The sequence below is a fragment of the Hyaena hyaena genome, unplaced genomic scaffold (genome assembly GCF_003009895.1).
Source record: "Hyaena hyaena isolate Hyena2069 unplaced genomic scaffold, ASM300989v1 scaffold_74, whole genome shotgun sequence".
Lineage (NCBI taxonomy): Eukaryota > Metazoa > Chordata > Mammalia > Carnivora > Hyaenidae > Hyaena > Hyaena hyaena.
In genome coordinates, this window is record NW_024080706.1 from 1,099,117 (window position 1) to 1,116,318 (window position 17,202).

Here is a 17,202-nt window from a genome sequence, read left to right on the forward strand (position 1 = left end):
TGTTATGTCATTCCAGAGGAATCACCCCTTGAGGAATGCTAGGAATGATCTTGAATCTAAGTAGTGAGGAGCTGGCTCCCCTGAAAGGGCAGGCTACATAAATGCTTCTTTTGGGGTGCCTGAGTGGCTCAGTCGGTTGGGCGTCCGACTTCGGCTCAGGTCATGATCTCACGGTTCGTGGGTTCGAGCCCTACGTTGGGCTCTGTGCTGACAGCCAGCTCAGAGCCTGGAGCCTGCTTCCGATTCTGTGTCTCCCTCTCTCTCTGACCCTCCCCTGCTCATGCTGCCTCTCTCTCTGTCTCTCAGAAATAAATAAAACATTAAAAAAAAATTAAAGACTTCATTTCTTTTTCTAATTTTCAGAAGAGTGAGCTGATGCCCTAACAGTTCCTATTGGTGATCAGAGAGATGTGTGTGTAAGTGTGAAATTATGAACTTAGTTACCTTTATTTATGTGGTTTAATGCATTTCAGTCGTGCTTCATTTTAGTGCATTCATTCCCTGTCTCAGGACACTGGGGAGCCCCTCTGTGTCCTTCTGTGCTCTTTTGACATGGCCACACTAGTGTTTGAAGACTTGCTTGAGTTCAGGCTCTTCTTGCCTAGTTTTCTGCCCCAGATCTGAAATTAGCCATTTCTCGAAGGGGTTCTTGGCTGATGCCATTATCTGGGCTCCTAACATGTTCCTTGTTCCTGGGCTGTCATTGTTTTACTAGGCTGTGCTAGGAAATCTGTATTTTTAAAGAAAGCCAAAAAAAATGAGTTAATGCTGATACTCAAGTTCAAATGTACTATTCCAAGGTTGTTTCATTAACGTTGTTGGTTTTGTATTTGTATGTCTTTCCTGTCACGGTGAAGACCCTGCTTCCTGATAATATTAACCTAATCACTTATTTGCTTTATCTTACAACATAATATCATTGTACAAAATAGCAATAGCACTATTATTACTAACAAGACTGCTGATGATTATGGTTTTTATCGACCTTAAAATATATCCCCCTAGATATGTATAGTCAAAATACTATGGTTTTCAGCCAGTTGATGTAGTTCTTTTGTCTGTGGTGTTATACCACCTACTTTATATAATGGTAGGTTTATTGTTTCCATCTATTTTCTGTATTTGACAATTTGAGCAAATATACATTTGTATATACATTTATATATCTTTCCCCTTCTTGCACAAAAAATAGCCTGTGATAAACACTGCTAACTACCTTGCTTTTTCTTTTCTCCTAGCGGTATATGCTGGCAATCACTCACTGACAGGATAAAGCCATTTTTTTCCCATCTCTTTTTACACTTGCATATAACTACACTGTGTGGATTGCTATAGTTTATGAGTATTTGGGTTGTTTCCAGCCTTTTGCTACTGTAAATAACACTACAGTGACTAGCCTTAGGCATACATCACTTAGTATTTTGCGGTGTTCTTTGGGGTAGGTCCTGGAAGAGAGATTGCTGAGTCAAAGAGGGGTGCATATGTCCTGTTGCCGGCCTGTATGTTGTCCTGCATGCACTGGGCACTCACGGGAGCCAGGTATGAGGGTGCTGTTTACCCAAAGCTGGGCAACACAAATCATTGGATTTTTGCCAGTCTCCAAGGTGAGAGATGGGCTCTCAGCCTGGTTTTAGAATTTCTATTCTTCTTCTCATTATGATAGACAAGCGTCTTCTCTGGTGACAATGGTTATAGGCAGGTCCACACCTAGGGACACAGTGGTGGGGATGTCAGTGGTGATGCCCCGTGGTGTCCCGCAGCACTGGAGCCCTCCCTGGATCACGTTTGCTGTGTATTTTCATGTGGTCCGAGGCTGCGGAGCTCTGAACTCAGTCCTCTGGCTTTTCTGGCAATGCTATGAGCTACTTTGTGTCTTTTCATCATAGCCTTGTTCATCTTCATCACTTTTTTTTGTGGCTTGCACCTAAAGGACTTAAGGTAACTGTGCCCAGAGAGAGAGTTGGCAGGGTAATTAGGGGCAGACTCAGAGCCCGTTTGCCTCCTCAGTGGCAGAGTGGAGAGGGGCTTCATTTAGGAGGAAGGAGAAGATTTCCCCAAAGCGGGGAAACTGGCACATGGGTGAAGATGGCCTTTGGAAAGCACAGTGACTCCCCTGAGATCTGGTTGTGGGTCACATGACCCACTGGGATTTGATGAATCATATTAGCAGCTCTTCTTCTCTGGTGGGAAGAAGCACTGGGTCAGGGAAGCCACGTGAGGGTGGTGTGCAAAGAGGGTGGTGTGCAACTACAAGTGTATACTACAGGCTGATGAAAACCTAATTTCAGCCCAAATCAAAGAAGTGTGCTGTCAGCTCAAGGAAATGCTGATCTTCTCAAATGGTTGAGAAAGCTAGATTAGCAATTCATCCATCCGTCCATCCATCCATCCTTCCTTCCTTCCATCCATGCATCCATGCATCCATCCATCCTTCCATCCTTCCTTTCTTTCTTCCATCCTTCCTTCCTTCTATCCATCCATCCACTTTTCATCCATCCATCCATCCATTCATTCACTGCCCATCCATCCATCTGTCCATCCATCCACCTACCCATCCATCCATCCATCCATTCATCTACTGTCCGTCCATCCACCCATCCATCTATCCACGCATCCATCCATCCATCCATCCATCCATCCATTCATCTGTCCATTTATTCATTCATTCAGCTAGTATTTGTTGACTACTTGCTATGTTCCAGATATATTGAGTGCTGGGAATATATTGTTGAAAAAGATATAGTTCTTGACTTCGGTCTGTTATAGGCAACTAGATAGGCAGTTGAAATTGAGGGGGATATATGCAATGGTAGGGATAAGCCATGTGCAGGTATGGGAATGCAGAATAAGAATCGTAGTTCATATTTGGGGGGTATGTACTATGTGCTGAGACCTTTATATGTGTTCATTTAATTTTCAAAACAACCCTTAGACGCAGGTACAGTTTTTAACACCTGTTTTACAGATGATGACAGGAGGGCACAGAGAACTTAAGCAGTTTGCTCAAGGGAACACAGCTGGAGAACTTAGCTCTCCATTTTGATAAGTGGGATTGAATTATCTTCATCTTTCATCACTGCCCCCCTCCCTTCAAGAGACTGTGTTTTAAAAATGACCCTTAACTGGGAACCACTCAACCCTCTCTGGTGTGGCCTGCTGGCGGGGGCAGTGTGACCCATTCCAGGGTGAGCCCCTTATTAGGCGCTAAGGTTGTTTCCACGGCATACTTGAGTTATAGAAGTGTATGATACAGAAGACTTTTTAATAGGACAAGAAGATACTGTCTATTATTAATGGAAAAGGCAAGTTACGAAAACAGAATGTACAGTACATAACATAAACTTAATTTTTTAAAAAATGTGTTTTTTGTATATACACAGAGAGAATGTATTATCAATAGTTGTTCCTAGGCAATGGCCCTTTAGGTGTTTTTAATTTAATTCTCTTTGACTGTCTGAGTTTTCTAAATATTCCATAATAAGGACATAATACTTTTAGAAAAAGAAATAAATACACTATATTGATAGATTTTAGCTTTTACTAGAAGTAATTTTATGTTACATCAAAATGTCAGGCACTGGCTCAGAACATGGTTCAGACACCCCGACCCTGGACTCTTCACTGTGGATTCTGGTGACTCTGGAACTTCCCTAGGAGTGAGGGGCTTCTCCCCAAGGGCCCAGGCCCCTTTCTAGGCCCAGAGGCCCTCAGCTGAGACGAGGCCCCAGGAAGGTGTGGTGCCTCTTCCGTGCCGCCCATTGGAACCCGTAAGTGCTCCATCTGACACCCTTGTGCTGGGGAATTTTCCAGGCTGTACCATCTTTGAGAACTGCAAGGCCTGCCGGAACGGCTCATGGGGTGGCACCCTGGATGACTTCTACGTGAAGGGGATCTACTGCGCAGAATGCCGAGCGGGCTGGTACGGAGGAGACTGCATGCGTGAGTAGCCCTCCCGCGGCTCCCTCTCTGTGCGCACTGTGTCTGCTGCGCAGCTTGCAACACACTGAGGTTTATCTTGTTGGGATCTGAGCTCTGGGAAAGCTGCGGCCAGAGGGCTTTCTAGGTAAGACTATAAAAAAACAAAGGCGTCTTTCCTTCTGCTGGGTGTGGATCGTGGACATCTGTTTGAAATTGGCAATGAGGGGTTTCTATCTGCTCTTAAATCTCCTTTCTCCCAAGTGAAGCCAAGATCCTCTGCACACAGTGTGCCTCTTGTCCGTGAGCACAGAAGCCCATGTGCGTTAGCAGTGGTCAGCAGCCAGCGAGTGAGGCTTCGCTGTGCCCAGTTCTGTAGTGCATTTTAAATACGACTTTATATTGGTCAGTTTCTTGAATCCTGAGTTAAATTCCTGACACCCACATCAAATTGTCGGCATGCAGCTTATCCCAGGAAAGGGATTCTTTCTGAGTTCAACTTCGTCTCTAAGAATTACTTAATCTTTATTAGGGTTCCCCTCTGAGTTTCAATAATCCCTTGAAAATGGAGTGGAAATCTAACCTCTCGGTTTAAAACTCCCCTCTGCAGCGCCATGCCGGTGACTGTTCCTCTGAGAGTCTAGAGCAGGAGCAGTGTACAGACTGTTATCTTGTTAAGCCTGTTATATGCTCCTTATTTTTTTTTAATGTTTATTTATTTTTAAGAGAGAGAGCGCCAGAGTATGAGTGGAGGAGGGGCAGAGAGAGAAGGAAACACAGAATCAGAAGCAGACTCCAGGCCCTGAGCTGTCAGCACAGAGCCAGACCCGAGGTTCGAACTCACAGACTGCGAGATCATGACCTGAGCCGAAGTGGGACGCTGAACTGACTGAACCACCCAGATGCCCCTACATGCTCCTTATTTGAGTCAGAAACAGGATGAGTTGACAGTCGGAGCAATTTTACTCTTATGAATGATAGTCTCAGTTTGCAGAGATGGGAACGGGGTATGATTGGTATTCTTTGCCTGATGCAACCTGCAGCAAAATGCCATGAGTTTTGAGCATCTAAGGCAAAGGATTTGCTGTGTGGTCTGCAGCTGAGGAACTCAGCTCTATCTAGAAGGGAATGGGTGTATTTGTATTTTTGGATGAACCTGGATGTTAAATTATCCACAATACAGATAACTTTATTTTATGTATTTACTTTTAAATGTGTATTTATTTATTTATTTATTTAGAGAGAGACAGAAAGAGAGTGAGCTTGAGCAGGGGAAGGGCAGAGAGAAAAGGAGACAGAGAATCCTAAACAGGCTGTGCACTATCAGTGCAAAGCCTGATGTGGGTGGGGCTTGAACTCATGAACTGTGAGATCAAGACCTTGGCCAAAGTCAGATGCTCAACCAGCTGAGCCACTGAGGCACCCCCAGAATACCCGTAATTTTAAAAGTGCTGATTTTGGTTGCTGGTCTACAAACTTGAGTGTCATCTCGGGTGGGTTCTATGTGGATTAGCTGTGGGGTTTAACCCCGGTCTGCCTTTGGCAGCTGCTCTCTGAAGATGGTGAGCATAATGGTCAAGACTAAAGCTTTGGAATGACAGACCTGCAGTTTTGCCAGTCACTAGCACTGTGGCCTTTGCCAAGTTGCTTAGCCTTGCTAAGCTCAGTTTCCTTTTCCTTACAGTGAGGGTAATGCTTCCTCATAGGATTAGTGCAAGGATTCATAATGCATGTGAAGCACTTAATGCTTTGTCTGGCATATAGAAAAGGCTCAACGAATAAATGAATACATTATTATTATTCTGTATGCTCCTTAATTGCCAAGCTGGTTGGCAGTCTAGAAATAAAAACTACTTTCGGTAAAAGTTTAAGAAAGAAGAATTATATTGGGGCACCTGGGTGGCTCAGTCGGTTAAGCGTCCGACTTTGGCTCAGGTCATGATCTCATAGCTCGTGGGTTCGAGCCCCGTGTCAGGCTCTGTGCTGACAGCTAGCTCAGAGTCTGGAGCCTGTTTCGGATTCTGTGTCTCCCTATCTCTCTGACCCTCCCCTGCTCATGCTGTCTGTCTCTCTCAGAAATAAATAAAACATAAAAAAAAATTAAAAAAAAAAAAAGAAAGAAGAAGTATAATGAACAGGTTTAGATTTCACGTTGACCTTTAGGGTTATGAGATAACTTTGGGGTTTTCTCCCCTTCGGATATGGGAGGTCACTTTTTTTCTTGGTGAGTGAACGGAGAAAAGATATGAGATGGGGGTGGAACCACCTGCCAGAGGCGGCTCACATGTGACCTTAGAGGCAGGGGAAGTAGGTAAGGAGTTTAGATGTTTTTATTAATTTAATTTAATTTAATTTTCTGTTTTAGAAAGAGAGTACACACAAGTGGGGGAGAGGGGCAGAGGGAGAGAGAGAGAATCCTAAGCAGACTCCATGCTCAGTGTGGAGCTTGATGTGGTACTTGATCTCACAACCCAGGGATCATGACCTGAGCTGCATCAGGAGTTGGATGCTCAACTGACTGAGCCACCCTGGTGCCCCCAGAGTTTAGATGTTATTCTAAGAGCAATGGGAAACCAAGAAAAAAGCTTGAACTAGGGTATGGCTAAGTGCTCTGAGAACATAGATAGAAGAACAGTTAACCCTAGGGAGTCAGGGACAGGGGAGGTGATGATTGACCTATGCCTTTGCTCTTCGGTTGGTAAAACAGGAAGGTGACTAAGTCTGTGTGAGTCTAGACTCCTTTGTTTTCTTTAAAAATTTTTTTAATGTTTTATTTATTCTTTAGAGAGAGAGAGAGACAGAGTGTGAGTGGGGGAGGGGCAGATATAGAGGGAAACACAGAATCTGAAGCAGGCTAGGCTCTAAGCAGTCAGCATAGAGCCGGATGCTGGGTTCGAACCCTTAAACTGAGAGATCATGACCTGAGCTGAAGTGGGATGCTTAAGCGACTGAGCAGCCCAGGTGCCCCTAGACACCTTGTTCTTTTTTTTTTTTAAGTTTATTTATTTGAGAGAGAGAAAGTGAGAGCACAAGTGGGGAGGGGCAGAGAGAGAGGGAGGCAGAGAGAGAGAGAGAGACAGAGAGAGAATCCCAAGTAGGCTCCACACTGTCAGCATACAGCCTGACGCCGGGTTCGATCTCTCAAACAGTGAGATCATAACCTGAGCCAAAATCAAGAGTTGGACGCTTAGCTGACCGAGCTCCCCAGGCGCCCTACACCCCTCATTCTTAAGCACGGTGCCATCCTACCCCGCTGGCGAGGCCCCTGTCAGATAGCTCTGTTTTCACTGAAAAGTGAGAAGTGAAATCCCGCCACGAGCAGAGTGCACACGAGGCTGCGCCTGGGGCTGGGGAGCACCGAAGGTTTGGGTCAGCCGCAGGAGGACTAGGGAGAGGCACAGCTCAAGGTGAAGTAACGCTTGGCCGAGTAGACTGAGGACCCGTTGCAGCTGGATCCCCCGTGCGGGTGGTACTGCCCACGCAGTTGGGCAGTGCTCTCGAGCAGCTGCGCAGCAGAGGGGACTCAAACCAGTCATCTGGTAGGTCTGTGCCTTGGCTAAGACACAATTGTCCACACTGGGGACCACATGAAACCCGAAAGAGGCTGGAGAAAGGACAGAGACCAGAGGCGTCAGCGAGGTGGGAGATCGGGTGCAGTGGTGACAGAGGAGTGAAACATGTAGACGGGAGGGGTGCTGTGATCATAGAGCAGAACTTCCAAGTGAAGCTTTCAGAAGTAGTGGTGATAATGTGTTCATCTGTATTAGTTTGTGTGTGTGTGTGTGTGTGTGTGTGTGTAACAAACTATCTCAAAAGGACAAATGTTTATTTTCCTTTTTCATACATCTGGGGGTTGGCTGGGGTTCCACTGATTTCAGCTGTGTTGGCCTGGTTTGCACTCTGGCTTCAGAGCTCAGCCCCAAAGGAGCAGCAGCTACTTGGGATGTACGCTGCTCAGGTGGGTTGCAAAAACACTAGCGGCTAAGCCAGATGCACATGCACATTTAAGGCCTCTGCTCACATCACATCCACTAACTTTCCAAAAAAAGTCACACGGCCAAGCCCCCGATTAGTCAAGTAGGGAAGGAGACGCCATCCCAGGGAGGAGGGGTACAATATTTCCTAAGCGGTTCTCCAGTCCCTCTGTATAAATAAAGGAGTTTTGTTTAGGGACGGGACAGAGAAAGAGAAGAATATTTGGATACAAGAGAGTACTAAAGCAAGTAGTAACAAGACAGGCAGAGAGCAATTGCCCAAAGAAATCCTGTACATGAGTCTTTGTAAGTAACACCCATTGGTTAAGCCTTGGGTTTAGCTTCAGTATAAAAGCTGGCTGCATATGGAGTCTGACTGGCTGGATAGTGAGGGTGCCCATGTGTAGGATCAAGGCTTTCTAGAGGATAGCAGAACTGGCTAGGACAACTGGTCATGATCCCTGGAAAGAGAGCAGAGAGCGTCATTCATTAATCTACCCACCCATTCAAAAAATATTTATTTTTTAAATGTTTATTTATTTTTGAGAGAGAGACAGAGACAGAGAGAGAGACAGAGACAGAGAGAGAGAGAGAGAGAGAGAGAGAGCATGAGCAGGGAAGGAACAGAGAGAGAAGGAGACACAGAATCCAAAGCAGGCTCCAGGCTCTAAGCTGTCAGCACAGAGCCCAACGCAGGACTTGAACTCACAAAACGTGAGATCATGACCTGAGCCGAGGTCGGTCGCTCAGCCGACTGAGCCACCCAAGCACCGCCAAAAATATTTTTTGAATAGATGCTCCTAGGTCCTGGACATACAGTGATAAGCAAGACAGATATGGTCCCTGTAATTTCAGGTCTCGCAATTCAGAGTGCAGAGACCAAAAAAAAAAATTGGAATGTGGTCAGTGCTATGAAACAGACAGAAAAACGGCCACATTCCTATCTCATTCTATGCTGCGTCAGTTACACTTGTTCAATTTCATTATTCTTGTTTGGAAAGCCTCTTTGCACACATTTTGTGTTATTTGATCACAGCCATAAGCATTTATGGAGCGTTTCTTATGGGCTGGTCACCAGGGAGAACAATGAGCCCTCAACGAGTTTACAGTCCGTCTGTGGAAACAGGGCTTGACTGTGAGAAGACCTCAGTGTGGTGGTATTAGGTTCTTATCACCTGCTCCTCATACTGGCGTTAAATAAATGTGAGGGGGATTCAGAGGAAGTAATTCATTTCACTGTTGAGCGCTCTCCTGGTGCCTGGCGCTATGCTGCCTGCCTGTATAGAGGGAGCTGAACCTGGCTGGGGCGATGCAAGCATTTACCCAGTAGGTGGCAGCCAAGCGATCCTTTCAGGCTGTTTAATTCTGAAGGAGGGCTTCCTGCTGAGTACCATCTGCAGAGCCCTGGAATTTTTTCTTGAGTGCCATATAGACCTTTGGAAGGAGAAGTGACAGGCAAATGCCAGAAAGGATCAGATTATTTGAAATTTAAATTATAGAGCATTCAGTACTGAGCAGATGTTATAGCTCCTTTATTTGCTCACTGTCCTTGACAATATTCTTAATAGTTAGTATGACAGTCTTAAAACCCATTATGTGATTGATTCATTCATAACCATGGACAGGTTATATTAACCACGTTCATAGGAGAAGAGCCTGAGGTCAGGGAGCCCAGGAGAGGACTTTATTCAGATCCTCTTGCCCAGGCAAGGTTGGTTTAGTAAGCTCAGAATATCCAGGCTTCAGAAAGGCTCAGACCCTTTCTTCCTTCCCTCAACTTTTTATTTTGAAAAGTTTTATATTCACAGAGTTGAAAGAATAGTACGTTCATATGTCCCTTCGCCTAGATGCACCAATGATCATTTTCTCACCTCTGACTTTCTCTTTTCACAGCACTCTGAACTCGTGAATTTACATTTTTCCCGCATTTTGTAATGTTATAATTTTTCTTTCTGATGCTCAAATTGTCCCAGAACTGACCAGCAAAGACCCTTTGAGCCAGCTCTACAGCATCATTCTTGAGGCAGTTCCTTGCTTTCTTCCTGCCCGCCCTGCAACCAAATGTTTCAAGTTCACTCTGACTGTTTATGTCCAAGTCCTGGAGCCAGCCATTTCTCCATGCATCCTGGTTCCTTTGGTAGGGAGTGGTTATTACGAGCTGTGATCTGGATGCTGGCTATGAAAGGCCCTGACAGCTAAAGTCAAAATTAAGGTTTCCTCCCAAGGCCTCGTAAACTGGAAAGTTGACTTCTTAAGTGGAACCACTCCATTGTGCTCCAGAGTAGAGTTAATTTATTTATTTTATTTACTTATTTTTATTCTGTTTTAATTTTTTTAATGTTTATTTTTGAGAAAGAGAGAGACAGTGTGAGTGGAGGAGGGGCAGGGAGAGACACACACACACAGTCTGAAGCACACTGCAGACTCTGAACTGTCAGCACAGAGCCCTACACAAGGCTTGAACTCATGAACTGCAAGATCATGACCTGAGCCGAAGTCAGATGCTTAACTGACAGAGCCACCCAGGTGCCAGAGTGGAGCTTATTTAACGTGGCCCTCAGGCTGAGTTCTTTAGTCACCAAATGAGATGAACAATGAGAGGGCGGAAGAGCCACCCAGATGCCACACTTGTAGCTCACATTGCAGTGACCTGAGCTTTCAGGCTATGGAGAATCTAGGGGATGCAAGGTTAGGAAGTCAACCCAGATGAGAGAAGATTTATGGGGAGAGATTATAGACCCTTAATACATTTTATCTTCTTAGCCATATTTTGGATACAACAGAGAGACTGGCCAGGAGCCATGCCTAAAAACATGGGCTAGAATATGAGACAGAAGGCTGATTTGTGTAGCCTGGTCCTTGAACCATAATGCGGAATGATCAAGAACAAATTTTAAAGAGAGAGAGAAAGATTGAGAGAGGGGGAGGGGGAACAAGAAGACTCACGAATCTGTGTGCTACTGATATATGGAGCTGTCTTCCTAGGGAATCAGGGAAGAGTCACTGGAAACTGGCTCATCTTGCCCTGGATTTATGTGTCCTGAAACTTCCAGGAAAGGAACGATGCCCATTTAGATCCAAATTTGGGACTATATTCTGTGGTGCTTACCAACTGGGCTTGGAAACAGTAGAACCTGGATTTGAATCTCTCCTCCCTCTGCAACTTTGGGCAAAGTTACTCAATCTTTGTATATCTGTTTCTTCATTTACAAAATGGGATAATAATAGTGGCCTCTCTGTGGATTTTTGTGAGAGAGGGTTAAGTGAAGTACTATCTGTAAGTCCCTTAAGATGGAGCCTGGTTCACAGTAAATGCTCAATAAATGGTGCCTGCTATTTTTATTATTACTAAGCCAGAGCCAGCCCCTCCTTTTCCTTTCTATTGTTTGGGAAGGAAATCACTGTAGAGCCGGAGAGGAAAAATAATGAAGTAGAATTCCCCAAGGAACAAGAAAGTATATACTGGACATGAGGAGGTAATCTTCCCCAAACAAGTATTATATGGTTAAGTAGTATTTTACATCTCATATAAAATAATATGAAAATTATATACATTATATATACACTACATATATTTTTTTATATATAACATATTTTATATTGCTAAAGCTGTGACTGCAGGGAATTCATGTCTGAACCTTTGAAGAGAATCTTAGGTTGTCAAAGATTCATCAGTCATTGCTCAGTTTCTGGCTAAGGTATAGGAGGACATGAAAAAGACCTTCCTTCCTGCTCACACAGCAAGAAATCTCTTGATAAACCCAAGGAAATTCACAGTTTTCTTTAAAATAGTCAAGTATCTGTGAACACAGAATCTAAAAGAATCTAAACTCCAGAAGAATACGTTCTTCCTGGGTAGGTGGGTGATGTAGGATGCTTCATCCCAGGGCCAGCTCTGAGGCTGAGGGCACGGCAGGTGAAAGGAGGGGCCAGCCTGTTGAGCTTACATCTAGAAGACACCCCAAAGTAAGGGCAATTCTGTCCACCTAGTGTTCTTTCAGATGAAGCTGTGCTGAGCCAGCAGAGGCTCGGGCAGGACCGGAAAGCAGAAGATCCAGGGATGTTAGAGTTTTGCAGCTTCAAAAACTCGGCGATTTTAAAGTCTCAAAAGCTCACAGATTCCCAGTCTTACAATTATGGAGGTGTAGGAAGTTGGGTGGGGGTTCAGGAGGAGTGTTGAAAATCAAAGACAGACTCTTTTTAGGTTACTGGTGCTTCAATTTCAAGATCCTTCTAGAAGAAACATATCTCCCATCCTACTTCATACTAGCTTAATTTCTGATTGGCTCTAAATGATCAGCTCCTCGTCCTCCCTGCCTAATAGAGGAAAGGGTGTTACCAATTAGAAGAAAAATATATATTTTCTATTGTGAAGAAGCAAGAGAATACAACCTTCAGGCAAGAGGAAAAGATCAGTCAAAAGAAATGAGCCATGCATGGTCAAATACTGGCATTTTCAGATAAGGAATTTAAAAAAAGAAACTTTATAAGAGGGGCACCTGGCTGGCTTCATCAGTAGTAGAGCATGCAACTCTTGATCTCAGGGTCATGAGTTTGAGCCCCATGTTGGGTGTAGAGCTTACATTAAAAAAAAATAAAATGTAAAATAAAATAACTTTAAATATATTAAAAGGTTCTACAGGAAAAGGCGTGATGAAAAAAGAGATGAGAAATTTCAGGATATATTTGGAAAGTGTTAAAAATAAATTTCAGAAAACCATATATCTGAAATCTTAAAATATTCATTGGAGGGGATTAACGGTTGATTGGTCACAATGGAAGAAAGGATCGAGGAACTTAAACACAGCTTTAATAGAAATCAACCAAACTGAAGAACAGAGATAAAAGACTGAAATCCTTTTTTTTAATTCAGCGGTTGAAGTTCTCTGTACTACCCAAGCCCAGACCCTCTCTTTTGAGGCAAACTGGTGGAGTTATCTCTTTGCTATTTCTGTGAAGACCCTGATGACTTTGGGGAGGACAGACTTTATGCAACAAATTGGCAGAAACTGTTCTTGCTGGCAAGCTGTTTCAACTAAGTGGACAGACCACTAGATACAAAGATGAGGGGCTTTCAAAATGGTTTGATTGGGCAGGAGATGTTTGATTTTATCCAGCATAGGCATTCATTCAGTTAAGAATTATTTGGGCATCGGGGTGCCTGGGTGGCTCAGTCGGTTAAGCATCGACTCATTTGGATGCAGGTCATGATCTCATGGTTTGTGGGTTCGAGCCCCACATCAGGCTCTATGCTGACAGCTCAGCCTGTTTCAGATTCTGTGTCTCCTTCTCTCTCTGCCTCTTCCCCACTCATTCTCTGTCTCTCAAAAACTGAATAAATGCTAAAAAAATTTTTTTTTTAAATATTTTTATTTAGTTCTAGGAGAGAGAGAGAGACAGTGTGAGCAGGGGAGGGTCAGAGAGAGAGGGAGTCACAGACTGAAACAGGCTCCAGGCTCCGAGCTGGCAGTCAGCACAGAGCCTGACGCGGGGCTCGAACCCACGAACCGCGAGATCATGACCCAAGTGAAAGTCGGACGCTTAACCGACTAAGCCACTCAGGCGCCCCTAAAAAAATTTTTAAAATAAAGAATTATTTGGGTGCCTACTTCATGCATATAAAGGTGTGAAGAAGACAGATGAGGTCCCTGCTCTCACAGAACTGTGTCATAGGTAGAAAGGAGGCAAACAATTAAATAAACCATCACTCTAAAGTATCAAATTAGTTGAGATTATAGGCCAAATCATAAGGTGAGCCATGGAATTATTCCCGGACATCTGACAGCTCCTGATTAAGATCTGAGCCCCTGGTGAAAGCCATCTTTTAGCACTTATTACGAGCTAGGCATTGTTCTAAGTGCCATCATGTCCAAGGCTGTTATTCCTCATCAAAGCTGCTTTATAGGTGAGACACTGAGGCACAGGGGGGTTAAGTAACTTCCCTTCTGTCACGTAGTTTGTTAAGTAGCAGAAGGAAATGCCAGTTCAGAAGCCAGAGCCCTGTCTTTCATCCTCTATCCTAAATCATTTCTTGTTGTGGGAGGCACTTGAGGTCCCCACTCCGAGTTCCTGTCCAGGAGCCCAGCAAGTCATGGTAGGATGAAATAGTCACATGAAAGGCGTGAGCTGCCTCCCAGCTCCTGGCCTTGGACATGGGTCATCGTCATATCATCATCCAGGCATTTGTTCTGCCATCAGTGTTGGGGCTTCTGGGTCTAAATGGGTTTAGGGATGTAGCCAATGCTGTAAGGAGACTCTAAGGAGCCTTAAGGGTCAGAGCAGGGAATTAGAAGCTGGACCATCCCCAGTGGGTCTTGGGCCAAAATAGTGTCTCCAGTCCAGACAAGACTCAAGAGAAACAGCACTATTAGTTGCCATTTATTGAGCATTTTCCCTATCAGGTACTATGCTAAATGCTTTACATAAAGATCTATCTCATTTAATCCATATGACAAATAAGAAAACAATGACATGGTGGAAGGAACGTTCTCATTTCCAAATGAGGAAGTCTTGGCCTTGAGAACCTGGAGAACTTGTCTGGGGTCACACAGCTAGTAAAAGACTGACCGGAAGCGGACCCAGCCTGACTTCACGACTGCCCCTTAATCATTGTGAGCCTTGCCCCGGAGTCCTCTCCGAAGGAGGGAAGAAAATGCAAATGTCTCTCTCTGTCTGAATGCTTGCTTTCTTTATTTCTTCCCCCTCTCCCCACTCCCAAGAGGAAAGATTTAAGAAGACAAACAAACAAACAAAAAAACCCATAAAACAAAACCCAACCACGTCTCAGAAGTTTGTTGTGTCTGTCTCTTGCTCCTCCCCTCCCCCCCACCCCATGCTGGAGATCGCAAGACTTTTGTCTGAATGCTGGGGTGTTCATTTTTGTTGGGAACCTTCCAGCTCTCTTGCCAATTTAGAAGTTAATGGAGATTTCCCTTCAGCTCTGCAGTAGCAGAGTCTCTTCAGCGAACTCTCCTGTTTTGGCTTGTAGCAACAGAGGAGGGTCGGGGGGTGGTGGGGTTGGAGAGGAATCCAGGATTTGAGAGCCCAGGGGACAGTCTGGCTTCTCTGGCAAACGCCCCTACACACATACACACACGCCCCACGTCCCCCCTGCAACAAGACATCGTCAGGAATCTGAGCACGTTTCCGGGCCCGCTGCCTGCTCTGGTCTTTCAGCCTCAGGACCACCTGCTTGGTTGGCCAACAGTGCTTCCTTGGCGGGAACACTCAGCTGTGTTCACTGTTCTGCCCTAGACAGAGAGGTGCACTGAGTTCGCCCCTGCACCCAGGCCCGCCAGTTCCCGGAGAGGAGGTGAGAGTGGAAAGTGAGCTGATGGAGCTCCTTGGTGTGCGGAGAGGGTAGAGCTCCTTCCTCCTCTTCCCTGTGCCCAATACCCTTCCCCCCACCCCCCCACCCCAGCACATTGCTGAGAAGTGGCCTCTTTGTGTCTGGTTGGTTGGAACTTGTCCACCGTCTTGGGGTCAACTCCTCCCTTCCCCCCAGAGGGAGAAGGAAAACATCATGAGGAGCCGAGGCATGGCATGTGCTTTGGAATCCTGGCTGCTTCTGAAGGACAGCCTCGGGCCTGCAGGGACAAGTGGTATAGCTTTCACATGGCCAGGGGCCAGTGCCTGGGTGGGAATGGATGCCTCAGCCTCTCTAGAGGCTGCATGAGATCCTGGGTCTGGCTAAAGCCTGAATGGTCCTGCCAAGAAGACCTGACTGGGATGGGCACCAGCACCCCCAGACTCGAGGAGAGGCCCGGGTTCCCTGCTGCCCGAGTGCAGCTTCCGTACGCAAGAAAACAGGCAGGCAGCACTTGCTGCTGGTTCTAACTCAGGGTCCCTGCGGGAGGTTTGCTGTGGGAGCTGGGATTTAACACCTTGCAGGCTGGGAAGCTGCCAGTCCCCAAAGGGTGGAGGCTGTGCAGGAAGATTTCTTTTTTTGTCTCTCACACCCAGCGTATCACTTCCGTAGCCAGGCAGCAGATGGGTGGATGGGGGCGATGGTGTGTGAGGTGTGCAGGAAGAAGGAACGTGCACTTCAGAAAACACGACAGGTGGGTGGCAGGGGGGAAGATTCAGTGTATCTGTTTCAGGGGGTAGAAAAATCCTACTGCTTCCAAATGGAGCCGGACCGGGCTAGGTCAGGAAGCCCCCAAGACAGTTGAACGTACCAGCCAAGACCCAGCGTTGGTACTAGGCAGATCCAAGTTCAAGTCCCTGCTCAGCTACCAACCAGCAGCCGCTAACATTTACTGATGTCTCTGCTAAGGGCTTTCTGCCCATAATCTGATTCAAGTCTCACAAAATCATGTGAAGTAGGTGCCAGTTTTATTCCCATTTGATTCCAGTTTCCTGAGGTTCTGAGAGAAGAAGTAACTTGCCCAAAGCCACACAGCCAGTGAAGGTAAAGCTGAGTCTCAAACCAAAGGCAGTGGGGACTCTGAAGTCTCCATTTGTAACCGGTACTTGAGAGTAGAACAGTCACTTGCAGACTTTGACCTCTTGGCCGTCTGGCCTTGAGGAAGAAGTCACCTAACTTCTATCCTTCGTGTTCGGCATCTGGGAAATGGAGAGTTGAATGTTGTTCTCCGAGGTTTCTCATGAGCATTAAATGAGAGGGTGTTTGTAAATGTTTCAGCCTGTGCCTGACCTGTGATAATGTCATCATTCATTCATCCATTCAACCTATTACATGCCCGGTTCCATTCTAGGTGTACAAGCTAGACAAACCTGTCAGGTTAAGAGCAGCAAGTGCAAGGCCCAGAGTAGGGAACAGAGAGGAGGCCAGTGTGGCACGGGCAGGGTGAGGAGGCAGATGAGCAGAGTGGAGGCCAGGCAGAGGGTGCGTTTGGGCACTCATGGAGGCTGGGCTGTGAACGGTATCTGCATAGCGGGAAGCCTTTGGAGGGTTGAATCAAGAGAGTACTGTGATCTACTACTGTTTTTATTTACGGGGTGGCTTTGGCTGCTGTGTGGAGAATCAGATACTGGGGAGGCGGATTGCAGAGAGGGATGGCTGAGGCTGGGCGGGATGAGGACCCCAATGGACAGTGGTGGATGATGCTTGCCCCTGACAGACCAGGACAGCAGCCGAGAAAGTCCGAGTGAAGACATGACTTGTGCAGCCAGCCTAGCAGTAAGCGTCACAAAAGCAGAAGCCTCACACCTCGCAGCTTGTTGAAAGCAGAATCTGAGCTCTTTTCCTGATATGGTAGAAATGTCGCCACCACCATCTTGCCATGGAGCAGTATCAGCTGACATTAATATTTTTCTTCTAAGCGATGAGAATTTTTATTTTGGGGGAGGG

General features: G+C 45.8%; 1 protein-coding gene across 1 annotated transcript in view; it reads left to right on the forward strand.

Moving 5' to 3' along the window:
- The window catches only part of PAMR1 (peptidase domain containing associated with muscle regeneration 1), a 74,589-nt gene that overhangs the window by 22,813 nt on the left and 34,574 nt on the right, over positions 1-17,202 (forward strand). Inside the window, exon 3 of the mRNA XM_039233389.1 lies at positions 3,811-3,939. Coding sequence (XP_039089320.1) covers positions 3,811-3,939 — 129 coding nt within the window. The remainder of the gene's footprint in view (positions 1-3,810; positions 3,940-17,202) is intronic.